This window comes from Prionailurus viverrinus, chromosome E1 (assembly GCF_022837055.1).
Source record: "Prionailurus viverrinus isolate Anna chromosome E1, UM_Priviv_1.0, whole genome shotgun sequence".
Taxonomy (NCBI): Eukaryota; Metazoa; Chordata; class Mammalia; order Carnivora; family Felidae; genus Prionailurus; species Prionailurus viverrinus.
This window is the reverse complement of record NC_062574.1, coordinates 38892219-38911890: the sequence shown is the minus strand read 5'-3', so window position 1 is coordinate 38911890 and position 19672 is coordinate 38892219. Positions and strand designations below refer to the sequence as shown.

The following is a 19672-nucleotide window of genomic DNA, read 5'->3' as shown; positions in this document are numbered from 1 at the left end:
AGAATGCTGTCCTTAGATATAAACATACTATTTAATAGAAGTTAACTGTCCCAAAATGTATAAATTTAAATTTTGAAATTTGATTGAATTAATTCAAAGGTTTATCCTGGAGAATAAATGAGAGTAGATTTTTTGAAAAGAACTTCAATAAGGGGTACCTGTCCTAGTAGAATGATGAAATAAATAGTAATGTAATTAAAACAGTGCTGTCCTGGAACAGAAGTAGCTCAGTCGATAGGCAGAGAAACAGATGGAAGAGGCAAGTTTCTGACCAGTCTGTAGTCTTGACCCCAGAGCCTTCAATTCAAACCACTGCAGTCTCCTTGAGTCCCTTTTCTTTGCTCTTATCACTTTGTCCTTCTGCTATTTCAGCTGCTTCTCTGGTCCCTGAACAAATGGGAAGGTTCAATGCTCGCCTCTCCCTGCTTTTTCTTTTTAAAATCTTACATTAGGAGATTTTACCTATAGTTAGTAGTTTCTAATCCCTTCTTTACACGGGCAACTTTCAAATTCCCCTTCTCAGTGCTGTGATGGGGAGATACACATTGCCAGAGCTGTATGTACATGGCAAGGACACTCAGCCCAACTAGGTGCGAGGAACACAGTAGGCTTCTTGAAGAATGTTGTATCCACGGTGGGGTCTGCGGGATGAACAGGCATTAGTCATGTGAGGGGGGGGGGCGAAGCCAGGAGGAATGTTACGGGCAGATGTAACAGGCTCTTAGGCCTTTTATATCGGGAGCGAGCAGACCTGGCCCATGAGCCTTGACCCGTCACCTGCTTTTGTTAATAAAGTTTGATTGGACCACAGCCATATGTACTCACTTATGTATGGTCTCTGGCTCATTTCATGAAAACAAAGGCACAGTTGAATAGTTGTTACAGACACCATCTGGCCCACACAATATAAAGTATTTACCATCTGGCTCTTTAAGAAAAAGTTGGCCAACTCTTGTTTTTCATGATATAAGAGGAGATGTCAGAAGTACTGCAATTTTAGAAGCTATATTGCTTAAAATACTCTGATTTCTCTTCCAAAGAAACACCTACACCTCAGAGAAAAGGCCTTCGATCGAGTGCATTGCGGCCAAAGAGACCAGAAACGCCCAAGCAAACTGGCCCTGTTATTATCGAAACTTGGGTAGCCGAGGAAGAGTTGGAATTATGGGAGATCAGGGCATTTGCTGAAAGGTAAGGAAATGGTTAACATGTGCTCAGATACTCGAAGCTTTTATCACTTCAGAACTGAAGAATTGCCACCTTAAAAGTTTATTCATTCAGTATGTCCTAGTTAATTTTACTTCGCCTTTGGATTTTAAGTGCTAGATATATATTACTTATTAAAGTCCTATTTCTAATTTTAATGTGTTGTATCCACTTGTCAGTTTCTAATTACCTTTTAATGTTCATTTTTGAAATCGAAATAATTTCACATCTTTTTAGAACATGAGAGTCAGCCAGATGTCACTTAATATTTGATGCCGAATGCCTCATAGTGTAGTTTCTGATAAAATTTCTCCTTTGTTTCCTGCAGAGTGGAGAAAGAGAAGGCACAAGCAGTTGAGCAACAGGCTAAGGTTAGTGAACAGAAGAAGGCAGAGGACTTCAAGGCCCAAATGGAGGCTCACCTCAAACAGCAGCGCTTGGCTGCCCGGCAGGTGGGGGAGTTGGTACTAGTCCCACCTGGCAGCGAGTTGACATTTTTAGCCAAATCCATGCACACCAAAAGCACAGTGTTGATATATTCGTGTGGTTTGACCTATTATCTAAAATTCAATGCGTAATTTTTTGTTGTTACTAAAGTATAGTTGACACACAGTGTTACATGAGTTTGAGGGTAATTTTGAAATGCGAAGTTCCAATCTGTAAAATCTCTGTAGTCTATGAAAAAGCAAATTCTGCTAAAACTCTGTAAGAGTTTGGTGTGATTTTTAAAAATGTATTTAAAATACTCATTTACAAATGCAGTCAACGTTTCCAATTTTGAAGGCATATCCTCAGCACCCTCAGGAAATAACTACCTAATATGTGTTCAGTTTCCTTGTCTCTTTTTTTTTTTTTTTAACTGATTGAATCAGATGACATTTCTAAATATACAAAACTAAACTTTTCTTCTGAGGAATGAGAAACTGTGTGAAATACCTCACATTCTGTTCACGCGCATAGGATGTTTACAAAAGCACTCCTGTCGAGACTGGCTGTGATGTCGCCGGTGAGCAGTTTGCAGTGGCAGGAGATAGTTCAGCATTGCCATATTATCTTAGTACACCTCTCACCTCCAGCAGTAGCTAGCTCTGCCCAGGCCAGAGTCTTTCTGAGTCTCAGTTTCCTCATCTTTAAGTTATAATACCAGCAACTCTGTTGGGTCAGTCTGAGCATTAAAGAAGATAATTATGACAATGCGTTTGCCATCAGGTTTGAAATCATTGGCACCTATGTTTTTTTTTACATGTGGAAGCTTACATTGTCATGTTGGTAAGGTCAGGAAATGTTAGCAATCTATGATGGAAGGTGTACAAATTGGCTTTAATAACCCTCTATTGTAATCAGGCTATGCTTCCCTGCGTAAAATAGTCTAAAATATTTTTTCTGTAAAAAAAATGTTTAAACTGAGTAATATAAGAAGTTTAGAAAAGATGTTTTCTTATAATTTTCAACTTGCTTGCCTGTTTGTCAACTTGGATAGTGATTATTTAAATACTGACCTGTGTTTTATAATTGGATAAATTAACACTACAGTAAACCAGAAACGTTGTACAGTTCCCATCATTTGCTGTGTGCTCTAAATCCCACCACTGAGCCGCAAGGTGTTCCTGTCTTCAATAAGATGGCCCGTGTCTCTTTTATTTGCCATCTGAAAGGTTGGACGTTTGTATAGGCTGGAAAAATTTGATTGCTCTTCATTTTTGAATGAAAGACTTACTACTTTCAATAAAATAGGTGTGGTTTAGAGTCATAAAAATATTGGCCTGCATCAAGAAATTAAATTGAAGGGCAAATTTAAATACATAGGTTCAGAAATAAAATATTTGAGAAATTTGGTACAGTTTCTTAGATTTGGAGAAATAGTGGGTGGACTTCTTGCAGAATGGTATTGTTTTTATTTGGAACTGTTTCGGTTCATGTTTTCTCTCCCTGACTTTTCTAGAAACGATTGGAACAGCAGAAGCCTACAGCAATTGCAGCTTCCACCACTTCCCCAACGAACAGTACGACTAGTACCATCTCCCCAGCGCCGAAAGTGATGGTGGCCCCCATAAGTGGCTCCGTTACAACCGGAACTAAAATGGTACTAACTACCAAAGTTGGATCTCCAGCGACAGTGACATTCCAGCAAAACAAGAACTTCCATCAGACCTTCGCTACGTGGGTTAAGCAAGGCCAGTCAAACTCAGGTACACGACCGTTCTTAAAGAAAAGATTGCTTTCGTTCAGGAAAGAGAAATTTCGATCGTTTACCGACTGAGATGAAACATTTCTTTAGAGAATTGTTTTCTTCCTGCAGCTGATTGAGCAATCAAGCTGCCACAGTTGGTTTGTTACAGATAATATTCATGATATGACATGAGCGAAACTCCTCTCTTCCATTATTTCCCTCTCAACATTTACATAGTTCACTTACTTTGAGTGGAGAGGAATGTTTTTCTTAAAAAGACAAGAATGAGCCACATTTCATGCCTTGGTGCCCTTCCTAGAAGTCACTACGTTGCTGGTTATTTTAAATCTAAAGCTTATTAAATGTCTTATACCCCATTAGCCACCAGCACAGCTGCCACATCTGCTACAACCATTGCCAGCACAGGTCAGACGTTCCAAATTACAGGCAATCCAGTCACTATGGCAGGAAAAGTAATTACCAAACTGCCACTTCCTGCAAACAGCAAGATTGTCGCTGTAAATGTGCCAGCAACACAAGGAGGTAAGGGAAATGTGAAGAGTTTTAATTCACATTTGCCAGATCATACTGTTGCCATTATTTTTCATTTCCTTTTCACTGATTTCAGTCCTTGGACCTCACATTCTATGTAGCCCACTATAAAACCCTGCCACACGTAGTTTCTCCTCAGAAACCCAGTGACACCTGATGCTTGTTATGAAAGGGGCAGTTGCTAATGACTTCTTCATCTTTTTTTAAGGCGTTGTTCAAGTACAGCAGAAAGTCCTGGGTATCATTCCATCAAGTACAGGTACAAGCCAGCAGACCTTTACTTCATTCCAGCCCAGGACAGCAACAGTCACAATTAGGCCCAATACCTCAGGCTCTGGAGCAACCACAAGCACTTCACAAGTAAGAATTCTTTACAGACTTCTTTTGTTTTAAAGCGTTAACCACATCAAGTTGAAGTTTTTAGAATGGCCCCTTCCAGGATTAATTTAGCTCCTCATCTTCCTTTACCTTTTACTCATCTATGCCAAGGTACTGACTTTTTAAAAAATCTGTTATATATCTAAGCATAAATGATATATGAAATGTTAATTTTCAGCATAATAGCATATTAGTTTATGAATCAGAAGAAATGCTTTCTAGGATTCTGTAGAGAAAATTCCTTCATATAAAACAGCAGACAGCATTGGAGCCCCGAGGGAAACTTGGTATGCAACTGAGAAGTGGAATGAAAAATAGAATCTGTGGCATTAGAGCTCGTTGGTTATCGGCCGACATGCACACGTATTAGATACATCATTTCCTTGGCTCTGGTATCGTGGAAAAGGTTTCAAGTTTTGCAGACTTGAAAATGTTCTGGACGTAACTGTAAAACTGAAAACAATATGCTCTGTAGTCTCTCCTCTAAAACTGTGAAAGGACATTTGGTTTCCGATCTCGTATGCTGTGGGTGACAGATATGTGTTGGACCTCAGGGAGAACACGACCCAACATTTTTCTCTGAACAACTACGGTGATTATAGGACAGAGCTTCACTGAGCCTTGTGCCTTCCTTCTGGTCTGTAGGCTGTACTTGATATCAGTGACAAAGAATTTGTATGATCTCATTTGGATTAAATTTTCTTCCCTCAGAATTCCATCATTATTCTGATGCTTAATATAATTTAAAATGTAATGCCCAAGAGCCTTTGTCATTTCTGTAGATGTAATTATCAACGTAGGATGTTTAAAGACTGTGTTCTAAGTCCATCATGCTTTTTTAGTCTTTTAAAAGCATTTTAATTCATTCTCCTTTGTGTCATTTATAGGTAATCACAGGGCCTCAGATCCGCCCTGGTATGACGGTGATTAGAACACCACTCCAACAGTCAACACTAGGAAAGGCGATTATTCGAACACCCGTGATGGTACAGCCAGGTATTCGTCCCTCCAGCATTTTCATTTTACATCTAAACGTCCAGTCTGGGAAATCTATAATACTCTGTATTGGCTACTTTACATACTAGAAAACACTAATTTGGATGAAAACTTCGGCTGTGATCATATAGTGGTTACTACTCTGCATTGTGAATGAGTATTCAAAGCATACTAAATTTCTAATCCATTGTGGAGTACATTCATAGATGTTATTTCATCTCTGGCTGTGCCGATGAGAGAAAATAGATCCAAGTTTGCTTAATAAAAATGTTTTAAAAACCTCTAGTAGATGGAATATATACTAATTCAAGTCATTGGAATAAAGAAAATGAGGAAAGACAACAGTCTGTTTGGCAAAAGACGGAGATAAAATCAAGGAAACAGCTAAGAAGCATTTAAATGGAAAGCGTAAAAAAAAGATTACAGAGACAGTGTCAGCCTTTGGTTAATGTGAATAAGTTAAAACTGCCATATTGAAAGCTGAACGCTAAAAGATTGAACAGAAAATCCCAACTGTACATTTATGAGAAACATACCTAAAGTTGAATTACTACAAAAGGTACACAATAATAAGATGGGCAAAGACCAAAAAAAGAAAGAAAGAAAGGGGGATGAGGTTTGGGGGCAGAAGATAAGGATTACCCTACTAATAATATTGAGCAGAGTAGAAGTCTGTGATTTTCACATTGTCTCAAAGATAAAAACTTGCAACGAAGGTGTAATTTGGGAACTTTAAGAACCAAATAAGATCACATTGGAGTGTATAAAGCAAAAACTATTTGATATGAAGGAGGGATTAGCAGGAGCGTTGTAGACGAGAAACAGGCTGCATGTCAACTGTTCAACCTTCAGGAATGCACATTGGTTTTAAATATTTATGGGCTGTTTGTACCAAAATGGTCACATAATGAGTCATAGTAAAACCTGATGAATTCTTTCCAAACAGTAGAAGGTGTATAGGCCACATTCTTCAAAGTAAAGCAAGAAGTTAATAACTTATTCTGCTAATTTTTACTTGCTTGGAAATTTAAAAACGGGTGTTTTTATAAGTAACTTTTAGGTGAAGGAAACATCAAATGTATAGTTTCAAGCACATTAAGTAGCCCCTAAGTCATGCTGCCAAAGCTAAACTCAGAGGCAAATTTATTCAATAAATACTTGAGCACCTACCCTAGGCAATTAAAATACATTGGAGGACAAAACAGACTAAAACCCATATTCTTAAGTCTTTAAAAAAAATTTTTTTTTAACGTTTATTCATTTTTGAGAGAGAGAGAGAGAGAGAGAGAGCGCATGTGTGAGCAGGGGAGGGGGCAGAGAGAGGAAGACACAGAATCCAAATCCAAAAGCAAGCTCCAGGCTCTGAGCTGTTAGCACAGAGCCCGACGCAGGGCTCGAACTCACAAACTGCAAGATCGTGACCTGAGTTGAAGTTGGACACTTAACCGACTGAGCCACCCCAGTATATGCTTAAGTCTTAATCAGTATTTAGAAAAATATATAAAATAAGTCTTGAAAGAAAACAGGAGGAAGTAAAATAAAATACAAGTAATAATTAGGAAATAGAAAAGGGCAAGGTGCCTGGCTGGCTCATTTGGTAGAGCATGCGACTCTTGACTTGGGGTTTGTGAGTTCAAGTCCCACTTTGGGTGTAGAGATTAATAAAATCTTTAAAGAAAGAAGAAGAGGAAAAGAAAATGGAAAAGGGCACATGTTATTAAAATAAACCTTTCTTTTGCAAGTCTAATCTTGAGAAAGGGGAACAAAATGCTGGTTTACAGAATTAGGAATGAGAAAAAGTGCTATAAAAATAGAATGAACTTTTTTTAATCAAGTAGAATTATCCTTCTAATAAGACTTTGGAGAGGGGTACCTGGGTGGCTCAGTCGGTTAAGCATCTCACTCTTGATTTCAGCTCAGGTCATGATCTCCTGGTCCGTGGGTTTAAGCCCACATATTGGGCTCTGTGCTGACAGCACAAAGCCTGCTTGAAATTCTCTCCCTCTCTCTGTGCTCCTCCCCTACTCGTGCTGTCTCTTTCTCTCTCACACTAAATAAACTTAAAAAAAAACAAAGACCTTGGAGAATTTTCACTATCCATATTCAGGAACTAAATATGTTTGAATAATGAAGCAGAAGTGTATATAGGCTTATAAATTTCAAGTCTCAATGACTCATCTCAAGGAAAGAAATCTGCAAAGTTGCTAGAGGATTTCCTACAAAAAAGAATTCTAGACCCTGGTTTTATGGTAAAATTCTTTGAAGTGATTAGGAAGCAATTTCTTTCTTATAAGAAGTAGTTACAGGGAATAGGGGGCAGAAAAGATGAAATCTTTTCCGTTCAGTTTGCAATTTTAGCACAGTTCTAAAATGAAATAAAAAGTATTGTTTTGTTTTTGTTTTTAAATTTTATTTATGCATTTGGGTGGGGGGGAGACGGAGGGAGAGAGAGAGAGTCCCAAGCATGCCCCGCATTGCCAGTGTAGAGCCCGATGTGGGGCCTGAACTCACAAACTGTGAGGTCATGGCCTGAGCTGAAATCGAGAGATGCTTAACCAACTGAGCCAACCACGTGCCATTGTTTTGGTTTTTTTTAAAGTCAGTTTTCTAAAGCCTAAACAGGACTTACTCCAGAAAAGAAAGTATGATTCATTATTTCACTTAATGCTGCAGCAACAATTGGTAAAATTCAGTATCTGTTATTGTTCAAAACTAGCTGTCAGGTAACTAAAGGGAACAGTAAAACTAATGTAAAGGAGAAAAACAATTACAGATGACAAATGATAAGAAACTTACAAAACAAAAAATTGGGTGATCGCAAGATGTACAGAGCCGTTTGTTCCCTTTTGCCTTTTGCTCCCTTTTGCCTTCTGTAGCTTCAGTTATGTGTTTGACTTGCATATGTGAGTCCGTAAATCCATAATTACACGAGTGTGTCTTGTGTGTCAAGGAAAAGCCAGATGGCCAGTGGGTCTGGTGAGGCCCAGTGGAGATGAGGAGGAATTCTAGGAATCGTGGCCAGAGAGGTGGAGGAGGGGTGGATGTGTGTAGCGTACCTCTGATTGTGGTCCGATCGATCGGCTTATCCTGTTCCTCCCACCACACTAGCCTTTCCCAAAATGGAATCCACAGACTCCCTGGATGTGATACAATTTTTAAAATTAAAAAAAAAAAAATGTTTATCTATTTCTGGGAGACAGAGAGACAGAGTACAAGCAGGGGAGGGGCAGAGAGAGAGACACACAGAATCCGAAACAGGCTCCCGGCTCAGAGTTGTCAGCACAGAGCCCGACATAGGGCTCAAACTCCCGAAGCGTGGGATCATGACCTGGGCTGAAGTCGGATGCTCAACCGACTGAGCCACCCAGGCGCCCCATAACAATTTTTTAATATTTGAATTTGCATTTTGGTCATTATCTCAAAACAAATTAACATGTACATGTTGTTGGGTTGATGAGGGGTGGGAGGGAGGGGAAAGTGGGTGATGGGCATTGAGGAGGGCACCTGTTGGGATGAGCACTGGGTGTTTTATGGGAAACCAGTTTGACAATAAATTTCATATTAAGAACACGTACAACCATGTACGTGTTGGGGATCATCCGAATGACCATCGTATGATCGTTACCAACCCTTTAATCCATTTGTGTTTATGATAACATCATATCAGTACCAGGGGAATCAAGTAAAGTAATTTTTCATGCATTGTTCCTCAAACTGCAGTACAGGGACATAATGTGGGGTCCAGAAGTTCTCAAATTAAAGCACTTGACTTCACATGATGTACTTTGTTTTTTGGTTCATGTTAATAAATGGGAGAGAATAACGGAGAAAAGTTGTAGAAGAAAGCGTAATGATGGAAAACATACGCTGCTGGTTGTTAGAACATATGATACACGACCAGGATCAGCACTGGTCACCAAAGGAAACTAAACCAATAGACTCACTTAAAGAGGCATTATATGTGAGAATTTGCAGTGTGATAAAATTGTCATTTTGAATCAAGAAAGAAAGACAGTACTTATAGTAAATGATCCTAGAATAATCAGTTTATATTTTTGTGGGGGAGGGGGCTGGCTAGACGTCTGCCAACATATATCGTAACTAAGCACTTACTTGGGAGGATAGATCTGATTAGAGAATGCAGGAAAATTTTAAAAGCAATAACTAAAGCTACAATAAAGAAAACAGACACACACAACTTTGTTAAAAAGAAACAAAAGGCAGAATGCAAAGTAGGAAAAATAGGGGTACTGGGGTGGCTCAGTCGGTTAAGCGTCCAACTTCAGCTCAGGTCATGATCTTACGGTTCGTGGGTTCGAGCCCTGCGTCGGGCTCTGTGCTGTTGGCTCAGAGCCTGGAGCCAGCTTCGGATTCTGTGTCTCCCTCTCTCTCTCTGCCCCTCCCCTGCTTGCCCACTCTCACTCTCTCAAAATAAATAAACATCAAAAAAAATTTTTTTTTAAGTAGGAAAAATATATAGTTATAATTTATATCTTTAATCTCTAAAAATCAACTATAAATAAGTAGGAAACATAGAGAAATGAGAAGGAGTGTGGAGAGAGAGCTCACAAATGAAGCATCATGACTTGACAGGGATTTAAATGCTGACCCTCTATGGTAATTGAAGAAATTCAGATACCATGATACTATCAGACCGTTTCTGGTTGCTGGAATAGTGTACTTTACCGATAGTACATAGGGTTGCCAGGGGTCCAGTGAAATAGAATCTCAGTAATGGTGAGAGTGTGAGTTGGGATAACCTATCTAAAATTCAGTTTGGTACTGTGTTCCTACTAGAAACGCAGTAATACTGAGAGGAGTTTATTTTAAGGAAAGAACTAGAAGTGCATAAAAATTTATGAACAGGGATTTTACCGTAGCGTTATTTATTAAAAGATAAAGGGGAAGGTATTTTGAATAACAGAAGACATTCAGTGTTATACATAGGCAAGGATATTAAACACCGTTCATTAAAAGAAATACATACAGAAATACCTGTGTATTCACCTATGGGACAAAAGACAGAAGGTGAATGTAAAACATCATAAATGTGATGTGATTCACTAATTAATAATGAATTAGGACATTATGAATGTAAAATTAGCTGCCAGCTCATTACTCTCAGCAACTGTTCCACGGCAGGGGGCAGCGGATTCCACCTGTCTTTTCCTCCAGTTTCAGCAAGTTAAATGAGAATTAAAGTTTTTAGAAGACTGTTGAGCCATCCTAATTAAAATTCATTCATCCAGTAGATGTTTCTTAAGCAATGAACTATGGATGCATTCTTTGAATGTTTTGCCCTAATATTAAGGATATAGTGATCTTGACCCCGTGGTTCTCCCAAACTGGTGAAAAGCTGTAGGAAGAGCTCATTCATAAACGTGGTTGGTTCAGAATAGTCCTGTTATGTTTAAAAGTCATATGAAGTCATCATATATTAGATTGTCATCTTATTTTAAATATTCCTCAGGAAAGGCAGCCTTATAAAATGGCTTATTAGATATATATTTCTTCCTTCAGTCTTCCCTCTTGTCATTTTAGCTTTGGCCTCCCAGGAAGAATATTGTTTTTTCAGTCTCCTGCAGATAGCAGGAACTGGGGAATGGCTGTGTGAGCTGAGCGAGAGTAGCTTCACTGGCAACCAGGTGGGACTGTGGGCGTGGATATATGTCTGAGCACATCCTTGGGCTGACGGCATCACATAAGTCTTTTCGAAAACTGAGAAGAGTGCCTTCACCTGACGCGTTGACTGCCTGGGGGCATATAAGCATTCATAACGTTTTGCTGTTTGTGTAGGTGCCCCTCAGCAAGTGGTGACCCAGATCATTAGAGGGCAACCCGTTTCCACTGCGATCTCTACCCCTAATGCAGTTTCCTCAGCACCAGGACAGAAAGGATTAACTTCGGGAACATCCAGTGCAAATCTGCAGCCTTCACCCTCCCCGGCCCCTCGTCCCCAACAGGGACAGGTGAAGCTCACCATGGCTCAACTCACTCAGTTAACACAGGGCCACGTAAGTAATGGCATTTCATGGTAACTCTCTTTTTCCAGTCTTCATTTGTAATTCCACTTAGTTAACTCTCGAGGTGATCCGTTTTATTCTTGCAGTAAGTTTAAAAACAGGTACTTACTCTCAGAAGATTAAAATGTACTTTTTGAAGAAATGGCTGCTTTGTAGAGTCAAAAATACTTCTTAAAGGCGAGATATAATCAGTTTCAGTCATCTAGAGCCCTTAGACTGTGAGCTAAAACAGCCAGATGGATAATCCTCTTAAGTACCAAAACATTATTAGTTGACCAATTTCCATTGGAAAAATAAGACTTGAGTACATCAGCTGCTTCCTTGCAAGATTCAACTGTTCTCAGTTCTTCTAGTAGTAATCAGTGGGTTGAATGCAGTTCCTTTAAAAATCAAGGAGATTTTCTTATGGAAACTGACAGGCTGATTTTTTAAAAATTTAAAATGGAAGTGCAAAGGAGAAGGAATAGTTATAAAACTGTTGACGAACAGGAGGCTTTGCCCTGTATGATGACCTGATATCAAAATATTTATGGTAATGCCTCACTCATTAGTACAGAAAGGTGCAGACAACTAGGACAGATAGATGAAGAGCGCAGCAGAGAATGCAAAAAGTGACCCATGCCTGTGTGAACACTTGTTCCATGATAGAGATGTCATTACAAGCCATTGAGAAGGGAACAGACTTTCCAGTAAATGGTGCTGGGACAATTGAATTTATACGGAAAACTGTGAAACTGGGCCACTACCTCACTCCCCAACTCCTTTCCAGGAGGATAAAAGTCCTACCTGTGAAAGGTAAGAGTATAATACTTTCAGAAGATTAGAGAGAAGAACACCTTCATAACCTTAGGATAAGAAAGAAAGGCTTTCTTACTTACACACAAAAAACACTAACCATAAAGGAAAAGATTTATAAATTCAACCCCATTAAAAATAAGAACTTCAGTTCATCAGACATTATAAAAAGTAACACAAACACAGACTGTTATCCAAAACACATGAAGAATTACTAAAAATAAGGCAAAAGAGCAAAGCTCAGTAAAAAAAAAAAAAAAAAAAAAAAAAAAGTTGGGGCATACGAACTTGACGAGGAGAGAAGAAATCTAAATATCCAAAATCAAAAAAACTACTGAACTCTATTGGTAACGAGGGAAATGGATATGAGAACCGTGTACATAAGAGGTTGGTATAAATTGAAATGTTGGTCAAGATGAAGAGCTGGCAAAGACGTGAAACAAAATACACTTCCATGTGCAACCGCGGTAGTATAAATTGGTTTAGCCGTTTGGACGACTCCAGGCGTGACCTGGCAAAGTTGAGGATATGCATACCTCTGGTCCAGGAGTTCTCCCGTATTCCCTAACGAAGTTCTTGTTCACGTGAGCACCAGGATAATGAACATGAGTCTTCATAGCAGCATGGTTCACCAGAGTAGAAAAGTAAGAACAGCCCAAAAGTCTGTCTACTGTCAGTTCGATAAATTGTGTTGTAGTTTTACGGTAATGAAAATGAAAAACCGTGGCCACACAGAACCACAAGTTCTGTGAGGGAGCAAGTATGAAACTTACATTATGATTCCATTTGCACAAAATTCAGAAACGGGCAAAACCAGCTGTGCTGTATAAGGATACAGGGCTGCTGCATTGTCCGTCAAGAGAAGCTTCATTCTCATCATGTTTTTCACGGATGGCATTCTTGAAGTTGTGAACCTGTAACCCCAGAAAGGTCTGTACTTAAGCAGTCGCACTATGAAGAAGTGTGATGATACTGTAACAGTGAGAACAGTGGTTACCTCCAGAGGAAAGGAAGGGAACGCAGATCAGAGCAGATCTCAGCAGGGACTTCTTGGATACTGGTGACGACGACCTGAGTGCTGATTTTATAGATGTTTACTTTATAATTATTTTTTAAACTATACTTGGTGTTTTATGCATTTTCGAATGTGCAAGAGTAAACGAGGGACTCGTGAGTAAAGTATATGTGCATTAGTATATGAACTTGGTGGCGTCAGCCTGGGCTGTTGAGAATTTGGGGTGGGTTGTTTTACTTTGATTTCTAACTCCGCCGTGTCCCTAGTAGTTAATTTTCCTGGATTAACAGGTCCTGGACAGAAGTGGCAGTACATACAGAGTTCTTAGTTCCTGGTCCCCATTTTGGTAACTACCTGGGCATTAGCGACCCTGTGCCCAGCGACCCACGACTTGTCGAAACCCTAAGCTTTTTCTCCTTCAGTGCACACAGACACACACCATAGGTAATCTGGTACATACTGAAAAAGTGAAACCAGGAGACCTGGGTTCCTCATTTTTTCTCACCTTTAAGTTCATCTCTAGCTTTGGGCAAGTGACTTGAACTTTCTAACCTTGAGTTTCTTAATTGGTGATAAGATTATAGTAATATTTTCTCTCCCCACTCCACGAAGTCACAAGTCCATTGTGAGAATCCAGCGAGACAGTATATACAAAGATGCTTTGAAAATTACAAAATAATACGAATATAAGATGGTTTAAAATCAGAATTTTGTGGAGACATTAGTCATTCACTTCAGTGCCCTTATTTTGTAGATAGTAGGGAAATTTAGATCTGGAGGAGTAGTGTTACTTGTAGACAGATACCTGGCTGTCCATTTGGAGAGCTTGGACTGGAACTCTGGGCCATTAGTTCATATTTTCTCCGTTAAACAACATCAGTCTTTCCAAATAAATATTGTTACTTTAGCTTATCTGAATTCCTTTCGATGCCGTTCTCTAGACCTTCAGATACGTAGTTTCATTACGTCAAAAGGATCTTTCCAACGTAAAAGTGGTACACTTAAAGACTGATGCTTTGAACACTGTTTACCCGTTGTCCTTTGTTTTCCATAGGGCGGCAATCAAGGTTTGACAGTAGTAATTCAAGGACAAGGTCAAACGACTGGACAGTTGCAGTTGATACCTCAAGGGGTGACTATACTCCCGGGCCCAGGACAGCAGCTGATGCAAGCGGCCATGCCAAACGGTACTGTCCAGCGGTTCCTCTTCACACCTTTGGCCACAACAGCCACAGCAGCCAGCAGCACCACCACCACCGTTTCCACTACGGCAGCAGGTAGAACTTGGGGTTAGCACACGTGCCGCTTGTCGTTGCACAAGTTGCTGGGCTGACAGAGGGAAAGGAGGCCCAGTGTTTATCTTGGGGAAGATATGCCTGAAGCCAGTGAGCCTAAGAGCTGTCCGGTCAACCTCACAGCATCTCTTGTTCCTACAGGTTCCCTGTCACCTCCATCACCCCATAAAAGATACAGAAAATTGGGGCGGGGGGTCAAAAACAGTGGGTATCATGGTAACTGGGCCCACACTTGTGTCTTGCCCAGCCTTGTGGGCACCACTGGAGTCATGGTGCCTCGGGGGCACCAATGGATTACGCAGGTAATGTCGGGGAAGGTTGATGTATCCGGCTCATGGCCTGCACTTAGCTGCAGGTCCAGAACCACTGTGTTAGCCTCCCACTGCCGGCTGCCCTCACCACTCCCCAGGAAAACAATGAGGGTTTAACGTCAGCCTGTCCCAGAAGTCCTGGCTGATTTCTAGAGACAGGGCCTGGCTCCCCGGTTAGGAGAGTCCTAACTCAAATGTGTCTCTGGAGTGTCTCTGGAATGTCTAAGGTGTCAGTCTTCTATACAGAAATTCAGAATTCGCACCTTTAGGAAATCCCCTGCAGATTCTTCTTTAACCAAGGTTCTGTGTTGTAGAGTCATAGAAACATTTGGTCTTTCTTTTTCACAGGTACAGGTGAACAAAGACAGAGTAAATTATCACCCCCAACACAGGTGCCACAAGCCAAAACCTTGCCACCAGCTCAGTCATCAAGTGTGAGTCCTCCAGAAGCCCAGCCACAGACTGCTCAGCCTTCAGCTCAGCCCCAGCCCCAAACCCAGCCCCCGTCCCCAGCTCAGCCTGAAGTGCAGACTCAGCCTGAAGCTCAGACCCCAACAACTGTTGCATCCCATGTCCCTTCTGAAGCACAACCCGCCCAAGCACAGTCATCCAAACCCCAAGTCGCAGTACAGTGTCAGCCTCAAAGTAATGTCCAAGGACAGTCTCCTGCTCGCGTCCAAAGTCCACCACAGACTCGAATACGTCCATCGACTCCATCCCAAGTGTCTCCCGGACAGCAATCCCAGGTTCAGACTACAACCTCACAACCGATTCCAATTCAACCACATACATCTCTTCAGACACCTTCCCAGGGCCAGCCACAATCACAACCCCAGGTACAGTCTCCAACTCAAACTCTTTCATCAGGACAGACGTTAAACCAAGTTACTGTTTCATCCCCATCCCGTCCTCAGCTACAGATACAGCAGCCGCAGCCCCAAGTCATTGCTGTGCCCCAGCTGCAACAACAAGTCCAGGTTCTCTCTCAGATCCAGTCGCAGGTTGTGGCTCAGATACAGGCTCAGCAAGGTGGTGTGCCCCAGCAAATCAAACTCCAGTTACCTATTCAAATTCAGCAAAGCAGTCCTGTGCAGACTCACCACATTCAGAATGTGGTTACAGTGCAGGCAGCCAGTGTGCAAGAGCAGTTGCAAAGGGTTCAGCAACTCAGGGATCAGCAGCAAAAGAAGAAGCAGCAACAGATAGAAATTAAGCGGGAACACACTCTCCAAGCTTCTAATCAAAGTGAAATCATTCAGAAACAGGTAAAGTTATTAAGTAAAAGCAGCATGTTCAGTAGCTTGAATGATTGTGCTGTGCAGTAGACCTAGTGTTGGTTGTATCAGGTTTCCTACAGGAGACAAAAGTCATTGACGGTTCTATTTAGAAAGCAGCACTGGATTGACGAAAAAACACTGAATGACTGCCATGGCTTGGAACTCTTCCTGGATGTGACAATCAGTGCTTATTAGAAAAACTGCCTGTACTGGGGGAGAACTAAGGTGGGAAGGATGGAGTTAGGAGTTTCCGCACCATTGATATAGGACTTGAAGGTCAACTAAGCTTACAGCCGCTCAGGCATCGGAAGCGCTCTGAAGTTATTTGCAGTTGTCACTCCTTAGTTTGCGTGAGGGACACATTACAGACGATTGAAACTCATTTGCGTTTCTAACCACACCTTTGTTAGAGGTGGAGATTCTTCTATCCCATAGCTCAAATAAAAAGTGGCATCCTACGATAGCATCTTAGTGAAGTAAGGCAATTTAGAGGAGTCGGAATTACTCTACTTAAAATGAAGTCACATGTACAAGATCCTGAAGCGTTGCTGAGGGGAACTTTCTTTGCGTCAACAGCGTGCACCACTCAGCATTAGTCAGGAGGTTGAGTGTGGATTTCCAGTGTTCCCAAGTCATGAGACTTGCGTTCAGTTCCTGGGTCTCCCATTCGCAGTCCACGACACTGTCCTCTCTGCCCTGAGCTCCGCATCCTCGTTAATACTCCCTCTCTTGACAGCCACGTGAGACTATTGTAACGATTAAATGAGGTCATGTGTATAGAAACGCTTTGCATTTTATTTTTTATTGGGATATGTTTGACACACAGCAGTGTATAAATTTAAGGTGTACAACACGTTGATTTGGTACACGGATATTTGGAACGTGATTGCCATTGTAGCAGCAGTCAGCACCTCTGTCACGCCGTATGAGCGACATTCCTTTGCAGTGGTTGGATTAATTGAGATCCTGTCTCCTAGCACGTTTGATGATTCTAATGCAACGTCGTTAGAAGTGCTTTTTAAACAACAAAGGGATTTTAAAGGCGTGTGGTAATTTTCTTATAAATCGATGCCCTATGTGTGTTCAAATGCATCATTACCCAGCTTTTAGTACCGTGTAGTCTGTAAACTTAGAATTACTACAATATCTGTCTTTATCCTAATCTCTGTGCAAAGTGGGACGGGGAGGAGAAATTAATACCTAGGAAGAGAGCATAATGTTAACAAAAATGGCTGTTGCGGCGTGATAGCCAGGTGAAAATTACAGCTTCTATTCCTTTTTTCGTGTCAAACAAGTGAGTTAATTTTTTTCATGCTTCAGAATCTCATTTATAAGATTATCCCTTTCGGTGTCGTTATGAGGAATAATTGAGGTAATGTCAGGTGCTGCTTACGTAGCACAGTGCCCAGTACACGGTAAGCACTCAGGCCATATTGCAGCTCTAATTCTGTTTATGTTCTGACATAAAACTCTTACAGTTTTCTTTGGAAAACATACATGTGCTCAGATTTCTGCTGTTAATCTGTATACCAACATGTAGTCATTATAAAATATGCACTTTGGGATTTTGTTCTGTCCTGAAGGTGGTGATGAAGCATAATGCTGTAATAGAACATTTAAAGCAGAAAAAGACCATGACTCCAGCTGAAAGAGAAGAGAATCAAAGGTAGGAAGACACGTTTATAACCCAGCAACACAGGGTCTCATTGTACGTCAGCCTTTCCTCTTTAGCATGTACACGGACAGGACGTCTGAGTTTAAGTTTTTTTGTTGGTTTGTTTTGGTTTTTTTATCTCGGCTGAAGTTCATTAAACGTGGATACTTGGCAATACTGGGTGCTCGTAACTGGTCTGAATCACTCTTTGAAGCTTTCCGGTCACAGAAAGTTTGTGTATCAGCCGTAGAGACATAGAAAAATGATGTCTTGAGCTTTTCAGAATGACATGCCCAGCATTACATGGATTGTGTATTTCTCTCCAGAATGATTGTCTGTAACCAGGTGATGAAGTATATTTTGGATAAGATAGATAAAGAAGAAAAACAGGCAGCAAAAAAACGGAAGCGCGAAGAGAGTGTGGAACAGAAACGTAGCAAGCAGAATGCCACCAAGCTCTCCGCGCTGCTCTTCAAACACAAAGAACAACTCAAAGCGGAAATACTAAAAAAGAGAGCGCTCCTGGACAAAGACCTACAAATTCAAGTGCAGGTAAGAAGGGATTTCCTTTCCTTCCATGGCCAGTGTTTAGCATGTCATTATATTCTTTTTTTTTTTTTTTCCCTTGCCTCTTTGGTTACACTTTACATTTCAGCTAGTTTCTAGAACTTAACATTTTTGTGCATAAACTAAAAGCAGCGGGACACATGTCTTTTCAAACACGACAGAGCTTTTATATCTGAAGGCGTCTAGTAATCGCTCAAGTAACCACTCTAAGAGAGGTCAGTCTATTGATTTAAAGAAAAACATTTTGAGCACCTTCTTGGGGATAGCGTTTATTCTCTGTGACATAGTCTCGCCAAAAGTTATCAGAAGCCAAGTTTCATGAGAAAGGTAGACCAAGAACTACAAAACAGTGTCGGAAGAATGAAAAATAGAGTGCCCATTAAATAAGCGGCATCTGGGTGGCTTAGTCAGTTAAGCATCCAACAATGGGTTTTGGCTCGGGTCGTGATCCCATGGTTCATGGGTTCAAGCCCCACATTGGGCTCTGCGCTGACAGTGTGTGGAACCTGTTTGGGATTCTCTCTCTCTCTCTCTCTCTCAAAATAAATAAATAAACTTAAAAAAAAAAAAAAGGAGAAGAAGAAGAGCACCCATTAAATAAGACCCCGTATTTTCTTGTCTTGTAATTGATCCTGTAGGCATTGCTAACCCTCTGCTTGCTTGGGGTTATTTAAAAATGAAAGAAGACATCTATTCATGCATATTTGAACAGCTTCTTAGAAGTAGGCTCTCTAAAGCATACCTAAATGTGCCTTGTATATTTTAAAAAGATGAGAAGTATTTTTTTTTAAATTGATCAGCCCAGCAACCAATGGTTCCACAACTCTGAGACATTAAGAGACCTTCCCACTAAAGTCAAAAACCAGATGACAGTGCCGAAAACCACCATTATTATTTATTACCTCCTGAAATTTCTAGATAGTGTATTAAGTCAAGAAAAAAAAGAAGGTAAAATGTTTATTGTATATGATACAATATTATATTATATTGTATATATAATATCATAATGTATAATATTATATCAACAGCCCCACCCTAAATTTTATGAGAGGATTCAGTGAGGTAGTCACTCACTAGATAAATGAGACTACAACCGTTGTCAAAGGGCAATAAACAAAAGCCAATTCTTAGTAGCAAATATTCCCTTTCACCTTAAATTAAGGTACATTTCATAGCAGGGGCACCTGGGTGGCTCAGTCAGTTAAGCGTCCAACTTCGGCTCAGGTCATGATCTTGCAGTGCATGGGTTTGAGCCCCACATCGGGCTCTGTGCCAACAGCTCAGAGCCTGGAGCCTGCTTCAGATTCTGTGTCTCCCTCTCTCTGCCCTTGCCCTTCTCACTCTCTGTCTCTGTCTCTGTCTCTGTCTCTCTCTCTCAAAAATAAATAAACATTTAAAAAAATTTTTTTGTGTGTGAGATACATTTCAGGGCC

General features: G+C 40.6%; 1 protein-coding gene across 13 annotated transcripts in view; it reads left to right on the top strand.

Moving 5' to 3' along the window:
- Window positions 1–19672, top strand: part of BPTF (bromodomain PHD finger transcription factor) — a 147262-nt gene that overhangs the window by 106463 nt on the left and 21127 nt on the right. For 7 of the 13 annotated variants that reach the window (XM_047831678.1, XM_047831677.1, XM_047831676.1 and 4 more), the window contains 11 exons: window positions 1041–1191; window positions 1535–1658; window positions 3149–3395; window positions 3758–3919; window positions 4137–4288; window positions 5194–5302; window positions 11099–11316; window positions 14190–14412; window positions 15090–16006; window positions 17602–17684; window positions 17999–18224. In XM_047831678.1, coding sequence (XP_047687634.1) covers window positions 1041–1191; window positions 1535–1658; window positions 3149–3395; window positions 3758–3919; window positions 4137–4288; window positions 5194–5302; window positions 11099–11316; window positions 14190–14412; window positions 15090–16006; window positions 17602–17684; window positions 17999–18224 — 2612 coding nt within the window. The remainder of the gene's footprint in view (window positions 1–1040; window positions 1192–1534; window positions 1659–3148; window positions 3396–3757; window positions 3920–4136; window positions 4289–5193; window positions 5303–11098; window positions 11317–14189; window positions 14413–15089; window positions 16007–17601; window positions 17685–17998; window positions 18225–19672) is intronic. The other 6 variants (XM_047831681.1, XM_047831679.1, XM_047831673.1 and 3 more) reach the window with 5 other exon arrangements.